At 35.9% G+C, this 19,816-nt stretch overlaps 1 protein-coding gene across 1 annotated transcript in view; it reads left to right on the top strand.

Annotated features, from left to right (window-relative positions):
* LOC100371185 (glutamine-dependent NAD(+) synthetase-like) overlaps positions 1-19,816 on the top strand; it is a 38,303-nt gene that overhangs the window by 9,568 nt on the left and 8,919 nt on the right. The window contains exons 4-12 of the mRNA XM_085506377.1: positions 8,601-8,717; positions 14,467-14,520; positions 15,086-15,227; positions 16,197-16,285; positions 16,508-16,625; positions 17,898-18,029; positions 18,312-18,386; positions 19,266-19,439; positions 19,588-19,690. Coding sequence (XP_085362503.1) covers positions 8,601-8,717; positions 14,467-14,520; positions 15,086-15,227; positions 16,197-16,285; positions 16,508-16,625; positions 17,898-18,029; positions 18,312-18,386; positions 19,266-19,439; positions 19,588-19,690 — 1,004 coding nt within the window. The remainder of the gene's footprint in view (positions 1-8,600; positions 8,718-14,466; positions 14,521-15,085; positions 15,228-16,196; positions 16,286-16,507; positions 16,626-17,897; positions 18,030-18,311; positions 18,387-19,265; positions 19,440-19,587; positions 19,691-19,816) is intronic.

Raw genomic sequence — 19,816 nt, 5'->3', positions numbered from 1 at the left:
TTAATCTTTCACACTGATATCTAAAGTACCGTAAAAACTCCAAAATTTCGACCGGTTTTAAATAATTTGTGTTAGAAATGTGACGTGTTTTTAGAGTAATCCTCTTTCTCCCACAAGGCAATACCCAATATGTACCAAGTCTAAGTTAATCAGTTGCAAAGATCAAATCTGCTGTAACGTGATACATATGCTGTGCATAGTAAGTTGTACTTGGGTATAAGGCTGACTACAAATGAATTGAACTTGGGTGTTGGTCACTACAAATAAATTGAACTTGGGTGTTGGTCACTACAAATAAATTCAACTTGGGAGTTGGTCACTACAAATAAATTCAACTTGGAAGTTGGTCACTACAAATAAATTCAACTTGAGAGTTGGTCACTACAAATAATTTCAACTTGGGAGTTGGTCACTACAAATAATTTCAACTTGGGAGTTGGTCACTACAAATAATTTCAACTTGGGAGTTGGTCACTACAAATAAATTCAACTTGGGAGTTGGTCACTACAAATAAATTTAACTTGGAAGTTGGTCACTACAAATAAATTTAACTTGGGAGTTGGTTACTACAAATAAATTCAACTTAGGGTTCTGATAACTACAAATAAATTACACTTAGCTGACAGTGACTACAACTAAATTGTATGTATGTAATTGGCTCCACATTATTTCCAGCAATCAGACTATGGAAAGTCTGGTTACCTGGAGTGCAAAGAAGAACTTCAGTTGACAACAAAGCTTATTATAAATCTTTTATCTTCTTTGGACTAATCCTGTGAAATACAGTATATATGTCACTTACATGCATCTATGCATTGAACAGTTATATACTTATACTATACTATACCACTACATAAACCACCAAACCCTGGGGCCCACACTATATAACAACTAGTCTTTATTTTCCACGATTTCCTCTTCCTCTTTGTCCACCTCTTTGTCTTCCTCTTGATCCACCTCTCCCAATTGCAGGGGTTCTTCTGCTTTGTTGTCCTCCTGCATCTCTTCTGTGTTCCCACAGCCACCTTGCTTCTGCTTGATCAGTTGCTTCTGTTTGTGTCACCTTCTGCCCTTTGCCTGCATTACATGTTATTTCATGGTGATATGGAAGGAAGCAATCACGACACAAGGAAATTCCACATTCATTGCATTTGTAGACGCTGTACACGTAGTGGCCCTTCTGAGTTTTCCTTCCTATCTTAATGCACATTCTACAACTCGCACCTCTGCCCTCTCCTTTAACCAGGTGGTGATTTTGGTATGTATTGAGAACTGGTTCAGCAGTTGTCACTCTCTGTTTTCTTGAGCAAAAGCCACCGATCATAGCACAACCAACTTCTACTTGGAATGCTTTATGCGTTTTCTTCTCATCAACTACTTCTTTGTAGATAATGTAGCTGTTGCAAATGGCAGTATCTAATAAGTAGAAGAAGACATACTTCCACCATTTGTGGGCCTGACGTTGGGAAGTGAAATAAGATCGTATTTGATTAGCACGATCCACTCCACCCATGTATTTATTGTAATCACCTACAATATCAGGAGCTGGAAGGCTGTAGACAGACTTTCGATGGGTTGTGGGCGACTTGATGAATCTGTTGATCCTTCCATCATTGACTCTAAATCCTTCTCGGCATGTAGAAAGCAGATTTAATAATTTTGAATCTTTATAAGAGACAACAACAAGATCGTCTTTCTGTCTTGCAGCAAACTGCCCTCTGCATAGGTTTTTGATTATGTCACTTGCTGGGTTTCTTCTGGGATTTGTGCGAAGGGCATTTGGGAATCCCCTTCTATCTTGGCGCATACTTCCAACAACATAGGTATGGTGATAGTCCAGGAGCCTACTGGCCATCTCAATGCTGGTATAATAACTATCTGTGTAGAGAACATGATGTAATCCAGTGAATGGCTGGATTAAATTCTCGCATAAGGCAGCAGTTTTGGAAACGTTTCGCATATCCTCTTCATGACTTCCAGTACTAGTCATAAATTTGAGATTAGCCACGTAATTTGAATGACTATCTGCCAAAACATATACTTTGAACCCTTTGGCTCTGGGTTTTCCCTGGATGAACACAGTTGGAATTCCATTATATCTCCCTTTATACCCAATGATGGCTTCGTCTATTGCCACCTCACAATGAAGATTATACATCTGTTGTGATTGATGTATTACAGTTTTCAGTATTGGTGCAACTTTATACATTGGTCTATGTCTTCTCTCTGTAGCTCTCTCAGCAGGATTACTTATATTAGCTGGATCATTTCTTGCATCATTGACATGAAAATATTGCAATATTTTTTGAAACCTATTACGGCTCATTACACCTGAAATTTTTTCATTTCTTAAAGCAGTATTGGTTGACCAATAGTCATTTAGTTCCCCTTTTGGATCAACTCCCATAATTATCATGATGCCTAGAAATGCTGCCATCTCATCATCATCTTTGATTTTAGCCCAGTACTTGTCCGCTCCTTTGTTTCTTTTTATATATTTTGCATAAGCATTAGTCTCTCTTCTGAGTTTTGTCACAAGCGATTTAGGAAATATTTTTTCAAAAGCACTTATTGGTGTAGGTATGTCTGCTTTGTTCACATTGGGACCAGGATGTTCACCTGTGAACTCTTCAACAACATGTCTTCGGAGTGTCGGAGTCCAACCATCACTATCAGCAACATTGTCATCATCTTCATCATTAGAAACACATGTAGGTTCAATATACTCTGAGTCACTTGGCCAGGTTGTTTCTATTTGTGTGTGAGCATGAATGCGATGATGTGTGCTGTTCCTGTCATCATCATCAGAGTCCATCTCTTCACCTGATGTAGTGTCCATGCCACTGTCAAGATTAGGAGGTACTACCCCATTTTCACCATCATCATCACAACTATAAAGGTCACTTTCATCACCACCCTGATTCTCTCTGCCATCATCATTTCCATCATCCTGATCGTCATTGCCATCACCTTGATCATTGCCATCACCATCCTCATTTTCATTACCATCACCATCCTGGTTTTCATTACCATCACCATCCTGGTTTTCATTACCATCATACTGATCTTCATTGCCATCACCATCCTGGTTTTCATTGCCATCACCATCCTGGTTTTCATTGCCATCATCCTGATCTTCATTGCCATCACTCTGATCATTGCCATCACCATCCTGGTTTTCATTGCCATCATCCTGATCTTCATTGTCATCACCCTGGTCCTCATTGTCATCACCCTGGTCCTCATTGCCATTACCATCCTGGTTTTCATTGCCATCACCCTGATCCTTATTGCCATCACCATGCTGATTTTTATTGCCATCACCCTTGTCCTTATTGTGATCACCATCCTGGTTTTCATTGCCACCACCCTGATCCTCATTGCCATCACCCTGGTCCTTATTGTGATCACCAACTATGTTCTCAATACCATTACCACTCTGGTTCTCCTCAGTCTCAATTGTCTCATTGTCTCTTTCACCAGTCACATTACTAGTACTCCCATGACCCTGTCTCTTTTTATGATGTCTTGGCCGTTTTCTGCGTTTAGTGGTTTGTGCAGAATGGGGATCACATGTATCACTATCACTGTCTGCATAACTGATCTTATGATGTTTTGAGCGATGTCTGCGCTTACGAGAATGAGAACCTACATGACTGGGGACACTAGTATCACTAGTAGTGTCCATAGGAATAACTTGGTTATCTCCTACCTGATCATTCTGTACCCTCTCCTTCGATTCAGTTGGCAAATGATGCTTCTTCACTCTCACTTTGCCAGATCTATTCTTAGACGATTCTGTAATGAGATCATGTTCTTGTTCAGTTATATTCAATGAAGCTATATCTCGGAGAGTCATGTTTCATGCAAGAGTAACAATCTGTAGGACCATGCACTGCAATAACAGTAACAAATGAAGACTATTAGCCCATAATTCCAAAGTATGAAATCAATTCATTTACTCATTGATTTTATCAAATGTAGTATGATAATCTGATTTACAGGAAATGTTGTGGAGGCAAGTCATATACAGTATTCATATGTAATTTAGGAATAGCCTAGTACATGTAGTTAGCTTTCATGGTCACTCAAGTTATATAATATGGTTGTTTATTTGCAAAGCAAACAACCAAGCTCAACTGCCTTCTTTCATGAAAACAAAGGTTGCTTCATTTCTATTTGCACAAGCCCAAGTGTAACTTGCTAAGTTTCTTGATTGTCTACGTTCAATTTACTTGTAGTATAGAATCACCCAAGTCCAACTCAATCAGTTTTTTTGACCATCCAAGTTGAATTTATTTGTAGTGGAGACAACCCAAGTTCAACTTATTTGTAGTGCAGACAACCCGAGTTCAACTTATTTGTAGTGCAGACAACCCAAGTTCAACTTATTTGTAGTGCAGACAACCCAAGTTCAACTTATTTGTAGTGCAGACAACCCAAGTTCAACTTATTTGTAGTGAAGACAACTCAAGTAGTACTTACTATGTTTGCCCATGGTCCAAGTACAATTTACTCAGTCTGCACAGTGCTGGAAAAATCTCTAGTAGGAGCAGCAAAAAGCTGTGTATATCCTTCAGTTGCAATAGGCTAATAATGCTGTACACTGCAAAAGTATGCTAAGTACATGTATGTTTACTTTCTGGACTCCCTGGTGAAATTAGCCTAGATATTGAGTCACCCCTTAGGGAGGGGCAGATGACCTTTACATACTGAATTGAACTTGGTAGAAAACACAATAGGTTCTTGGTAAACATAGCAACTTGTACTTGGTGCAGAAAGGGTGTCAGCCTGCAGGCTCCCAGAAGCACCATAACAAGTTAGACTTGGGAGGTAGAGGATTAAAAACATCAAGACGCGGAGAAGAGGTCAGCACAAAACTAATAGGTCAAAAGACAAAGCTGTCTCGCACTACCTAGGAAAACTTGCGAATGTTCGAAGTACAGGTACCCATTGGACAAAAGATACATGGAAGTTTAGCAAACGATCTCCCCGACCCAGTGCAATGTATCCGGTTAGAATCAAAGCTCACGTGTCCCTTATTTGAGCACCGTACCGGTGATTTGAGGGACCAAATTCTGCCGTAAATTCGCCCTTGGATTAAAAAATATAATGGGATTTAAGAAAATAAAATGGGACTTTTAAGGTGTATTTTGGCGTCATTTTTCGGACATTTCAATCAATCCTGCCGGCTAAAATAGAGTCTAAGTTTTACCGTAGTCATTGACGTCTGTCTATTCAAGAGTACACGTGTATGATTTTTATCGTGACTAGCGTGAGCGGGTAAGCTTCCTTTCGAGAATGAGCTGTTATCACTGTGAACAATGTTAAATTATTCTTCAGATGACCAGTTTATTTTTTAAAAACAACTAATTTTTTTATTTAAAAAAAATCATGCCGTTTTCGCATCATCCAGCTTTTTGATTGGTTAATTAGCGATTTGACCTATTTGACCTAAGAGAACATGGCGGATATCCTACAGCATCAAACGTTTATACGAGACCGGAATCATTCGCTTACGATGAAACTAAGTTGACTTTTATTTGTATTTCATAACCATTCAACAAATTTATTTTGTGTACATTATTATAATCACTACTGAGTACAGTAATAATCAACAATTCAGAAACGCAGCATGCCGAGATTTTTGTGTTCGTTTTTATTTGAAACTTCGTTTATTTAGAATATATTTTCGTTACCAATAAAATAAAAATCTCTCAGTCAATCAGAAACCCGGATTCATGCCTTTGAGGAAGGTCCCGTTTGAACGCTCACATCGTTTTTTTTTTTCGTTTGGGGGAAAACTAAAACTGGTCGCAATTTTCGAATAAGAATGAGTCGGCAATTTTTAGTGGAGTCGAAAATTTGGAGGTAAATAAAACACCGAAACCCGGCAAATAAATAGGCGGCCACATTTTTAGAGGGGTCGAAATTTTGGAGTTTTCACGGTGCTAATTATTCCATTTCAATGAAACTTAGTACAAAGATGCTCTAGGACAATGTACAAACCTAATTAGTTTGGGGTAAAAATCTGTTCATATTAATTCCCTAATAAGCATAATAATTCATAATTTTTTGATTCTAATCACATTTCAATTAAACTTGGAGACATAGATTTTCTGTTACATTGCGCAGACCTCATTAGTTTTACACTCAAATCTGGTCATATTAATTTTCTGATTTGCATAATTAGTTTTCAGCTAAGTAATTTCGAATTATATTTAATGTGTCTCCAATACTCTCAGCACATGGGAGTTCTTTCTAAGCTTTCTTTGATTTTGTTGGGAAATCACTCTGTTCTCAGTCCCGGGAAACATTCATTTAGAGTCGTGGCTATGTACCTACAGTCCAATAGTTCATATCAAACATGCTTGAATATTCAAGTAATTGTTTATTTCTATCAAAAGCAAACGTCAGGTAACATACAAGACATAAATTTAAATATCGAAAACAAAATCAATGTCAAAGATACATTTTAGAAACTCTGCGACGTCAACATACTATCACATACAAGGGTACAAAACTCTTGAATGGTTACAGGGTATGCATCCTGCAAGATGAAACAATAAATTGCCATAGTTACTAAGAGGCACATTGTATAATTGATAATATAACAGCAGAAAAGTAAATCACACGCGATGAAAAAAGTTACCTTTATACATATAATCAAGTGTACTGACAATTGGGCGGGCCGACACTTTTTTTCTGCGTAATAAAAAACAAATTATATATATTGACGAAGACGCATTCTAAGATATAATGTAGAACATTTACTACATACATATATGACATGTTTCTGACGAGTAATTAAATTTAGTATTATGTGAAAACGCAACAATTGTGAAATAAAATACTTGCGTAGAGAGTGTGAGTCCATATGCAGTAACACAGCCATCTAATTTTCCGTTGACATTGCCTTTTTAGTTTTCTATCTCTAGCGGTGTTTTCAATCCATTCACATACCTTTACGCCATCATAACTGCAAAATAAAAGAAATAATGTATATATTAGTTACAAACGATGTTTTTATCACCAAGTATTACATCAAGTTATAGCGTTGATTTAGGCATAGGGACAGTAAATACGAAGTGGTTGATTTCGTCATAGACGTAAATATACGGTGTTCTGCGATTGCATTCGGTGAAATATTTTTATTTTTCCTCCTACAAAACAATATTAATAAAACAAAGTTGAGTGCCAAGACACAGTTTGACCCGTTACATGCTTTGTTTGGAGTACTGAACGTAGTCATAACAAATTATCCTTGCTAATAAAAACGAAAGAACGTAACATCGATATCGCATAGTCATAAACGTTTCAATTGAAAACTGTAATCTTCATACATATTTTACGAAACAAAATTGGTAATAGTTGTGCTATTCATGAGAATGGCGTAACTGGGCGATACTCACCCAGCATCTTGTACTTCTTTTACCAATAACTCACGAGCAGCAACTAAAGTAGTGACTGTTTTATTTTGATTTTTGCTGCGTCTAGCTATGGTCTTCTTGTCACACTTTGGCGTGGCAAATTGTTTCTTCGAACATCGACCATTTGGTTTCACCATAGTGTTATTAGATCTCTTATCAGAGGCACTTGAGGGATTATCTTGTTCGTAAACAGTCAGCATGTACAGTGGGACATTAATGTTTGTCAGGGGCTTATCTTGTTGTTCGTTTGCATAACAACGGAAGCCACGTCTCCCGAACGCTCCAGCAGTACGGGACTCAAAATGCCAGCTGTTTTCTTCAATTTTCACGCTCGCGCTTGAAATTATTCGTTATCTGACACGCTTTATGAGTTCTATGATATCAGTGGTTAATAAGTTTGGCAATTGTTAGTGTATATTTATAATAATGCAGCCAATCTGCAGTGTTATATTGTCCAAAATGGTTTTTCGCGTTTTTCACGAGTTAAGGTTTTGATTGAGTATGACATATTGGGACCGCCGTCAAATCAAGTGCGTTCGGACTAGGACATTCAAACTCGGACTGGCTGTTCACAAGATAATGACGATGTGAAATATGTCTGGGTTTTTGAAAAAGAAATGCTTTGTTACAGAATAATAGTCTGTTAAAGGTGTCAGGTATGAAATAATTTTAGGACAAAAAAACAAACCTGCATAGAAATCGGAATAATAGGTCTTTTGATTATCGAAGACGCATTTCAATGGACTTGATTACTGACAATGCCTTGTGTAAATTTCACCAGGAAATTCCGCAGTGTGCTCTCGCAATCGCGGACTTAGTCATTTTTACAAGGTTCGCCATTTTTGATGTCACGTGGTAATTATGTAAGCAATGACTATCCAGTTTGTGCGAACTTGTCCCTCTATACTTAGTCTTTTGAAATATATAAGCTAAATTAAGGTTCTGAATGAGACAACAGACAGAGAATGTTTTTTTCAAAAATGTCACCAAACCCTTCTCGCTACCTTAAATCATCATGAATCACAAATGAGTTATTATTGAAGAATCTACTCAATAAATCATTTGGCCTAATGACCTAATTGTATTTTAATGTGAATTTATTATGAGACATATGTATGCAGTTTATGTTATAACATTAATTTTAATAAATCAATATTTTGTGTTTTCAGTGGATATGGTTGTGGAGATCATTTTTATGAATCTGACACATGTCTCCATTCATTTCAAGTACTATCTGAACTACTTCTATCACCGATAACTCAAGACATTATCTGTGATGTTGGAATGTAAGTTCATATGTATAGACATTATGTAATGCTTAACATGCTGGCCAAGGCTTTGATAGTATTCTTCAAGTTCTATAGCGTTCCATAGTAGTAGTTAGACTTAGTGTTATGTTCCATAGTACTAGTGAGACTTAGTGTTATGTTCCATAGTACTAGTGAGACTTAGTGTTATGTTCCATAGTACTAGCGAGACTTAGTGTTATGTTCCATAGTACTAGTGAGACTTAGTGTTATGTTCCATAGTACTAGTGAGACTTAGTGTTATGTTCCATAGTACTAGCGAGACTTAGTGTTATGTTCCATAGTACTAGTGAGACTTAGTGTTATGTTTCATAGTACTAGGAAGACTTAGTGTTATGTTCCATAGTACTAGGAAGACTTAGTGTTATGTTCCATAGTACTAGTGAGACTTAGTGTTATGTTCCATAGTACTAGGAAGACTTAGTGTTATGTTCCATAGTACTAGCGAGACTTAGTGTTATGTTCCATAGTACTAGTGAGACTTAGTGTTATGTTCCATAGTACTAGTGAGACTTAGTGTTATGTTCCATAGTACTAGGAAGACTTAGTGTTATGTTCCATAGTACTAGTGAGACTTAGTGTTATGTTCCATAGTACTAGTGAGACTTAGTGTTATGTTTCATAGTACTAGGAAGACTTAGTGTTATGTTCCATAGTACTAGTGAGACTTAGTGTTATGTTCCATAGTACTAGGAAGACTTAGTGTTATGTTCCATAGTACTAGTGAGACTTAGTGTTATGTTTCATAGTACTAGGAAGACTTAGTGTTATGTTTCATAATACTAATGAGACTTAGTGTTATGTTCCATAGTACTAGTGAGACTTAGTGTTATGTTTCATAGTACTAGTGAGACTTAGTGTTATGTTCCATAGTGCTAGTGAGACTTAGTGTTATGTTCCATAGTACTAGGAAGACTTAGTGTTATGTTCCATAGTACTAGTGAGACTTAGTGTTATGTTCCATAGTACCAGTGAGACTTAGTGTTATGTTTCATAGTACTAGGAAGACTTAGTGTTATGTTCCATAGTGCTAGGGAGACTTAGTGTTATGTTCCATAGTGCTAGGGAGACTTAGTGTTATGTTTCATAGTACTAGTGAGGCTTAGTGTTATGTTCCATAGTACTAGGAAGACTTAGTGTTATGTTCAATATTACTAGGGAGACTTAGTGTTATGTTCCATAGTACGAGGAAGACTTAGTGTTATGTTCCATAGTGCTAGGGGGACTTAGTGTTATGTTTCATAGTACTAGTGAGACTTAGTGTTTTGTTCCATAGTACTAGGAAGACTTAGTGTTATGCTCCATAGTGCTAGAGAGACTTAGTGTTATGTTCCATAGTACTAGAAAGACTTAGTGTTATGTTCCATAGTACTAGTGAGACTTAGTGTTATGTTCCATATCACTAGGAAGACTTAGTGTTATGTTCCATAGTGCTAGGGAGACTTAGTGTTATGTTCCATAGTACTAGGAACACTTAGTGTTATGTTTCATAATACTAGTGAGACTTAGTGTTATGTTCCATAGTACTAGGAAGACTTAGTGTTATGTTCCATAGTACTAGTGAGACTTAGTGTTATGTTCCATAGTACCAGTGAGACTTAGTGTTATGTTTCATAGTACTAGGAAGACTTAGTGTTATGTTCCATAGTGCTAGGGAGACTTAGTGTTATGTTCCATAGTGCTAGGGAGACTTAGTGTTATGTTTCATAGTACTAGTGAGGCTTAGTGTTATGTTCCATAGTACTAGGAAGACTTAGTGTTATGTTTAATATTACTAGGGAGACTTAGTGTTATGTTCCATAGTACGAGGAAGACTTAGTGTTATGTTCCATAGTGCTAGGGAGACTTAGTGTTATGTTTCATTGTACTAGTGAGACTTAGTGTTTTGTTCCATAGTGCTAGGCAGACTTAGTGTTATGTTCCATAGTGCTAGTGAGACTTAGTGTTATATTCCATAGTACTAGTGAGACTTGGTGTTATGTTCCATAGTACTAGTGAGACTTAGTGCTATGTTCCATATCACTAGGAAGACTTAGTGTTATGTTCCATAGTACTAGGAAGACTTAGTGTTATGTTTCATAATACTAGTGAGACTTAGTGTTATGTTCCATAGTACTAGGAAGACTTAGTGTTATGTTCCATAGTACCAGTGAGACTTAGTGTTATGTTTCATAGTACTAGGAAGACTTAGTGTTATGTTCCATAGTGCTAGGGAGACTTAGTGTTATGTTCCATAGTGCTAGGGAGACTTAGTGTTATGTTTCATAGTACTAGTGAGGCTTAGTGTTATGTTCCATAGTACTAGGAAGACTTAGTGTTATGTTCAATATTACTAGGGAGACTTAGTGTTATGTTCCATAGTACGAGGAAGACTTAGTGTTATGTTCCATAGTGCTAGGGGGACTTAGTGTTATGTTTCATAGTACTAGTGAGACTTAGTGTTTTGTTCCATAGTACTAGGAAGACTTAGTGTTATGCTCCATAGTGCTAGAGAGACTTAGTGTTATGTTCCATAGTACTAGAAAGACTTAGTGTTATGTTCCATAGTACTAGTGAGACTTAGTGTTATGTTCCATATCACTAGGAAGACTTAGTGTTATGTTCCATAGTGCTAGGGAGACTTAGTGTTATGTTCCATAGTACTAGGAACACTTAGTGTTATGTTTCATAATACTAGTGAGACTTAGTGTTATGTTCCATAGTACTAGGAAGACTTAGTGTTATGTTCCATAGTACTAGTGAGACTTAGTGTTATGTTCCATAGTACCAGTGAGACTTAGTGTTATGTTTCATAGTACTAGGAAGACTTAGTGTTATGTTCCATAGTGCTAGGGAGACTTAGTGTTATGTTCCATAGTGCTAGGGAGACTTAGTGTTATGTTTCATAGTACTAGTGAGGCTTAGTGTTATGTTCCATAGTACTAGGAAGACTTAGTGTTATGTTTAATATTACTAGGGAGACTTAGTGTTATGTTCCATAGTACGAGGAAGACTTAGTGTTATGTTCCATAGTGCTAGGGAGACTTAGTGTTATGTTTCATTGTACTAGTGAGACTTAGTGTTTTGTTCCATAGTGCTAGGCAGACTTAGTGTTATGTTCCATAGTGCTAGTGAGACTTAGTGTTATATTCCATAGTGCTAGGGAGACTTAGTGTTATGTTCCATAGTGCTAGGGAGACTTAGTGTTATGTTCCATAGTGCTAGTGAGACTTAGTGTTATGTTCTATAGTGCTAGGGAGACTTAGTGTTATGTTCCATAGTGCTAGGGAGACTTAGTGTTATGTTCCATAGTGCTAGGGAGACTTAGTGTTATGTTCCATAGTACTAGTGAGACTTAGTGTTATGTTCCATAGTACCAGTGAGACTTAGTGTTATGTTTCATAGTACTAGGAAGACTTAGTGTTATGTTCCATAGTGCTAGGGAGACTTAGTGTTATGTTCCATAGTGCTAGGGAGACTTAGTGTTATGTTTCATAGTACTAGTGAGGCTTAGTGTTATGTTCCATAGTACTAGGAAGACTTAGTGTTATGTTTAATATTACTAGGGAGACTTAGTGTTATGTTCCATAGTACGAGGAAGACTTAGTGTTATGTTCCATAGTGCTAGGGAGACTTAGTGTTATGTTTCATTGTACTAGTGAGACTTAGTGTTTTGTTCCATAGTGCTAGGCAGACTTAGTGTTATGTTCCATAGTGCTAGTGAGACTTAGTGTTATATTCCATAGTGCTAGGGAGACTTAGTGTTATGTTCCATAGTGCTAGGGAGACTTAGTGTTATGTTCCATAGTGCTAGTGAGACTTAGTGTTATGTTCTATAGTGCTAGGGAGACTTAGTGTTATGTTCCATAGTGCTAGGGAGACTTAGTGTTATGTTCCATAGTGCTAGGGAGACTTAGTGTTATGTTCCATAGTGCTATGGAGACTTAGTGTTATGTTCCATAGTGCTAGGGAGACTTAGTGTTATGTTCCATAGTGCTAGGGAGACTTAGTGTTATGTTCCATAGTGCTAGTGAGACTTAGTGTTATGTTCCATAGTGCTAGGGAGACTTAGTGTTATGTTCCATAGTGCTAGGGAGACTTAGTGTTATGTTCCATAGTGCTAGGGAGACTTAGTGTTATGTTCCATAGTGCTAGGGAGACTTAGTGTTATGTTCCATAGTGCTAGTGAGACTTAGTGTTATGTTCCATAGTGCTAGGGAGACTTAGTGTTATGTTCCATAGTGCTAGGGAGACTTAGTGTTATGTTCCATAGTGCTAGGGAGACTTAGTGTTATGTTCCATAGTACCAGTGAGACTTGGTGTTAAGTTTCATAGTACTAGGAAGACTTAGTGTTATGTTCAATATTACTAGGGAGACTTAGTTTTATGTTCCATAGTATGAGGAAGACTTATTGTTATGTTCCATAGTGCTAGGGAGACTTAGTGTTATGTTTCATAGTACTAGTGAGACTTAGTGTTATGTTCCATAGTACCAGTGAGACTTAGTGTTATGTCCCATAGTGCTAGGGAGACTTAGTGTTATGTTCCATAGTGCTAGGGAGACTTAGTATTATGTTCCATAGTACCAGTGAGACTTAGTGTTAAGTTTCATAGTACTAGGAAGACTTAGTGTTATGTTCCATAGTGCTAGGGAGACTTAGTGTTATGTTCCATAGTGCTAGGGAGACTTAGTGTTATGTTTCATAGTACTAGTGAGACTTAGTGTTTTGTTCCATAATACTAGGCAGACTTAGTGTTATGTTCCATAGTGCTAGTGAGACTTAGTGTTATGTTCCATAGTGTTAGGGAGACTTAGTGTTATGTTCCATAGTGCTAGGGAGACTTAGTGTTATGTTCCATAGTGCTAGTGAGACTTAGTGTTATGTTCCATAGTGCTAGGGAGACTTAGTGTTATGTTCCATAGTGCTAGGGAGACTTAGTGTTATGTTCCATAGTGCTAGGGAGACTTAGTGTTATGTTCCATAGTGCTAGGGAGACTTAGTGTTATGTTCCATAGTGCTAGGGAGACTTAGTGTTATGTTCCATAGTGCTAGGGAGACTTAGTGTTATGTTCCATAGTACCAGTGAGACTTGGTGTTAAGTTTCATAGTACTAGGAAGACTTAGTGTTATGTTCAATATTACTAGGGAGACTTAGTTTTATGTTCCATAGTATGAGGAAGACTTATTGTTATGTTCCATAGTGCTAGGGAGACTTAGTGTTATGTTTCATAGTATAAGGAAGACTTATTGTTATGTTCCATAGTACTAGTGAGACTTAGTGTTATGTTCCATAGTACCAGTGAGACTTAGTGTTATGTCCCATAGTGCTAGGGAGACTTAGTGTTATGTTCCATATCACTAGGAAGACTTAGTGTTATGTTCCATAGTGCTAGGGAGACTTAGTTTTATGTTCCATAGTATGAGGAAGACTTATTGTTATGTTCCATAGTACTAGTGAGACTTAGTGTTATGTTCCATAGTACCAGTGAGACTTAGTGTTATGTCCCATAGTGCTAGGGAGACTTAGTGTTATGTTCCATATCACTAGGAAGACTTAGTGTTATGTTCCATAGTGCTAGGGAGACTTAGTGTTATGTTCCATAGTGCTAGGGAGACTTAGTGTTATGTTCCATAGTGCTAGGGAGACTTGCATGTAGAGTTAATGATCAAGGGTTTCTAGGAGCTAGATACATTTATTGTGTCATATTTTGCAACTTAAGTCATTTCAATTATGTGATTTGTTACAGGCCAGTAATGCATAAGAATGTCCTGTATAACTGCAGAGTTATCTTTCTAAATAAGTAAGTAACTAATACACAATTACAGCTAGCAATGCTTCAGATGGTTCATATGAATTTTTTGCTGTCATATTAGATGATTAGATGCGTATTATAAAGTTATTTTTAAAATGCCATAAATTATATTTTAGAGTTTCCTAAAGCAGATGCCAACAAGAATGTGCTGATCTATAATCTGATTGTATGTCTCAGCATCCTAGTTATGGCTTTTTAAACTCTCTTATTTCTGAAGTAAATTGATGACAAATGTTGTAGACAAAATAAATTGTATTAAACTGTTCTCCATGAGATCTGAAAAAATATTTTGATTAAACAATAAAAACCTTGAGATAACATATCAAAATTCACAACGGAATTGTCAGTCACTTTATGTAATTGAGGATGCCACCATCACGAGTGTCAGTATATTATTTGTTAGATGAGCTTTAAATGGTAGCGCCCTCTTTGTTAAATAGTGGGTTTTTTTTTTTAGGTATAAGTCACATGACATGTACAAGTAGCAATTGATGCAGTGATTGTATACAAGTCAAATTGTGAAATAGAATGAAAATATAACTTTTTTTTCCAGAAAAATTTTATTAATCCGTCCAAAGATAGACCTCTGCAATTCTGGCAACTACAGGGAACTACGATGGTTCAAAGGATGGGCAAAAAAACGTGTGGTTGAAGATTATTATCTGCCTAGAATGATTACAAAAATTACTGGACAGGTAAAAATACTTAGTGGTGTTTAACACTTTTAATATTATTTCATCACCATTGTTTGGTTTTCTAGAAGGCACATGTTGCGAATTTATGTTTTTTTTGAAGAGTGTCTAGACTGATTACCCATTGATGTTTATCGTCCATATTTTTTTTGTAAATATTCATGAATGTAGATTCAAATTAAAACAAGAGGTTCTGATTTGCTGTTGTACCACTCTTTAGACACAGAATTGATTGCTGTTTGGTTGACGCTCAGATTACTTACAATTGCTGTTGTTGGTCAAATAAATTCCAACCATCATTTTATGTGGAAAATTATAGTCAAATATATTGCATACAAATTAATTTACGATTATCTCTTAATTGGGTCAATAGTACAAAAATGTATTAATTTAATTCTCATTGGTACATGAATTACGAAAGTATATACATTAATATGGAAACAGAAACAAATTTTCAACTTGTTGCTGAAAAAATTCTACAAATATTTTTCCCAAAAATGTTTTTGTATAGGAACTCATCTTTTTCTCCAGCCAAAACTTCTATGTATCAAAGAGATTAAGTGGAAACTATTAGCCCGTATAAATAATATTAATGTTAACAGTGTAACTAGATTACTCCTACATGTACAACATATATGAATTTGGTTGCTCAGCATTACTTCAAAGTCAAGTTTGTGTCGTTTCCTTGACTTTAGCTGTTTTCATCGGCTTTTTGATGGGTGTTCCACAGCAGCTTGCACAGAGCCAATTTAATACATGGTACAGTGGTGCACATCTTAGAAACGCAGTACGTTTTGTGACGTAGCCCCATCCTGTGAATATAAACGTATTCTTCTTATCTACAAATAAGAATTGTATTTGATGGCATATGATAGCGAGAATCATATGGCATTGTAATAATACCAACATAAATCACATTTTTGCTCTCACATGTTGGACTTTTTTTTCTTTTTCATTAAAAACAAATATAAGAGAACTGTATCATTTGGTGATGGTGTCATATCAACATTGGATACTTGCATTGGTAGTGAAATATGTGAGGAACTATGGACATCAGACAGGTAAGGTAATGTAGGCACTGGCTGACTAATGCAGTGATCCAACAAATTATTCAGTTGTCCCACGATCTAATCCTTTATCTTACAATTGTCCTCAATGTTGACGCAAAAACCATTTTTCTTCTTGCTGCTTTCTTTTATATTATAAAAGTATTACATTTATAAGTTACTTGTTTTCAAGACACTAAAGAAACTTTGCTCATAGGTTTTATGATTTCTTCTTAGTCCACATGTTCATATGAGTTTAGATGGTGTGGAAATATTTACCAATGCAAGCGGGAGTCATCATGAGTTACGCAAAGCTTATCAGAAGGTTGACCTAATTAAATCAGCCATGGAGAAGGTAATTTTATGGGATGGTTGTCATGAGTAGATTGAAGTCATAAATACAAACAATCACGCCCTCTAGTGACAGGATTAAAATACATATATGGGAGAATAACTGCTAAATATTAAGTTATTGCATTTATACATATTAAATTTATTGGGTTAAAAAGTGTTTTACTCTATTTGTAAATGACAGGTGTGTTTATGGTCAATATACCAGTAACACATCTATCAGTAGAGCTTACAAAAATTACAGACTGTTTCCAAGTAATATTTTAATAATTCAGTATACAAAAAGTGTTATTTTTGGTTTGTGTTTCTAATCAAATATGGTAAGTCATATTTAAATGATTTAATGTGCAATAAAATAATAGTTTTGATATTAGTAGCACATGCACTTTCATAAATGACAGTGGTGTCTTAGTTCAGAATAAGTCAGAATAAGTATCTTCATTCTGTAATAATGTAATTATTGGTTCATGTGTACTTCCATTGGCTCAGTTATAGTAATGGCCATTCACTGTGACATTATTATCTTCAGGTGTCAGTCAGAACACTGACAAATGTCAACATAATCAAAGAAAGTTATTTTTGGATTAATATTGCCTTAATCTACATAACAAATCAAAGCATTTTTTCTAGAAGTCATAAATTATTTGGTATGTGTGTTTACTTACAAGAAACTTGATAAATTCTTGAAATTGTTTTTTGTTGTTTAAATATTATTTTTATATTATTATTGTTTTAAATGTTTTATGTGCCAGGCGACAGTTCTAACAATTGAATGTCACTATTGTTTCTCCATGACTTTTAGTAACCGGTATGTGCAAATTGCAAGTGCCAGTGCTGACACATAATGCATTTTGTTTAAATTATTATTATTATAAGTCCCAGTGCATCTGTTCATCAGTGTGTCTGTGCGTTTGTGCGTGCATCCGGAAATGCCTGGACCAATCACAATCAAACTTCACACATACATTGTACATAATATTATGAATATGCACATCAATTTGTTTCACGATCTGATTCAAGATGGCCGAATGGTGGCCATTTTTGTGCTAAAAAATCATCAAAATCAAGCATTTATGGATGGGTTTTGTTTAAACTTGGTACATACACTGGACATTACGGGACCTTGATGCACATGATTTTATTTTTCAGATCTAATTTAAAATAGACGACTGGCGGCCATTTTGTTATGATGAATGCAGTTCTAGTGCCATATCTCTGCCATGCTTTGACTGATTATGTTCAAATTTATTTAATATACATGTATTTATGTTTGCAGTGTGGTGGTATCTATATGTTCTCCAATCTACGTGGCTGTGATGGAGAGAGAGTCTACTATGATGGGGGCTCTATGATTTGTCTCAATGGCAAGATAGCTGTTCAGGGAGAACAGTTTTCATTGAATAATGTGGTATGTATTTCCTGCCGTTTTTACAAAATTCCTACCTAACTCAGCCTTAAAATAATGTGACATTATTTTATATGCCTGTCTGTCTGTCCGTCTGTCTGTCCGTCCGTCTTTCCCCCCGCAAATTGAATTCAAAACAAAGTGGAACTACTTGTATCATTCTACAACACAAAATAGTAAATTTGAATATGAAACAAGAGAAATTTAATTAAGTATTACCCTCGGTAACACTTTTTAAAAAAAAAATTATATGCTAATTTGTGCATCATTCGTTTCCATTTCTAGGAAGTTTACACGGCAGTTTTAGATTTGGAGGATATTCGAACATTCCGTGGCGAGTTTTCAAGCCGCTCTATGCAGGTAATAACTTAACCAGCATTGTGAAATCCATTATCAACTTCAACAAATATTTGAGCTTAACATGTAAATATTTTCCATTCAACAATGCTACTGTTATAAATATTAGCACATTGACATTATGTTCACCGATGATGTATGCAAAATGTTCAAGTATTTCGGCTAAATAATATAGTATATGAAAGAGTAGTTAATAAATACTAAAAATTATTGTATTTATGATGCATGTATAAGTATAGGAAGAATAATGAAAATTAATTGTACGGTTTCAAGTAGCATGTGATCACATCAATTGATAAAATCATTAAATGTATACTTTGCAGTATTGTCATTACCCTGGTATAATCTTATATTATTAAACATCTGTCACCGTAATGCCATAGGTTACAGTGTGCAATAATTTTGCCATATTTTACAGGGTATTTTCATCCTACCATATAAGGAAATGTGAATTCCAAATATGGAATGATTTACACGCGTAAGCATCCTCTAATAATAAAAACAAAGAAGTTCGCTAATTATGTTCTAAACTTTTCGGATTTTGGCATTTCCATGATTTATCCATGGAAGGAAAACATGTATAATAATAAGATTATCACAAGGATACCTCAAAGTATGCACTTGGACAGTATGCCATTGCATCGACCTCGGTTGTGCGTCGGTCGATACTTCCACTGTACTGTCTTTATGCATATTCTCGTAATAACCTCATATTACAATGTAATACATTTCTTCAACCCAACTTTTAAGAGTACAAGATGCAATGAATGGAGTGGTTATCACAATATGTAGAAGTCCAACAAACAAAATCTCTCATTAATAACATATTATTTTATTAAATTGTGACATTCAAATCTGCATTTATTATTCGTTCATTCCCAGGCAACTACTGCACAAGCATATCCCAGAATTCAAGTTGACTTTTCCCTGTCACTTGATGATGATATTGCAATCCCCTGCTTTCAACCAATCGAATGGCAATACCACACAGTACCTGAAGAGATTGCACTTGGTCCAGCATGCTGGCTTTGGGACTACCTAAGACGCAGTGGACAGGTTTGATTTCATTTCAATGTAATTGAGACTCACTTAAATAACTATTGCCTTACATAATATCCAATAAAATTTCCTTGGATGGCACTTAAAATATAAGAACCCAGTAATTTCCTTTTAATTCCATTTGATCATCATTTTTTATCTTTAGGGTGGATTTTTTCTTCCATTAAGTGGTGGTATTGATAGTTCGTCTACAGCATGTCTTGTGTCATCAATGTGTCATTTGGTGTGTGATGCCATCTCTAATGGAAGTAAGTGTTATCAATGTGTTATTTCATCAGAGTGTGAAATTAAATTTTCACCAGGTTCCCACAATTATTCAAAATTTTGAGAATGTTACATTATTTTTCCTCATTATATCTAAAAGTTTTATCTTT

Source organism: Saccoglossus kowalevskii, chromosome 12 (assembly GCF_978046115.1).
Source record: "Saccoglossus kowalevskii chromosome 12, keSacKowa6.1, whole genome shotgun sequence".
Classification (NCBI taxonomy): domain Eukaryota; kingdom Metazoa; phylum Hemichordata; class Enteropneusta; family Harrimaniidae; genus Saccoglossus; species Saccoglossus kowalevskii.
The sequence above is the reverse complement of the archived record's forward strand: the minus strand, read 5'-3'. Positions and strand labels throughout refer to the sequence as shown.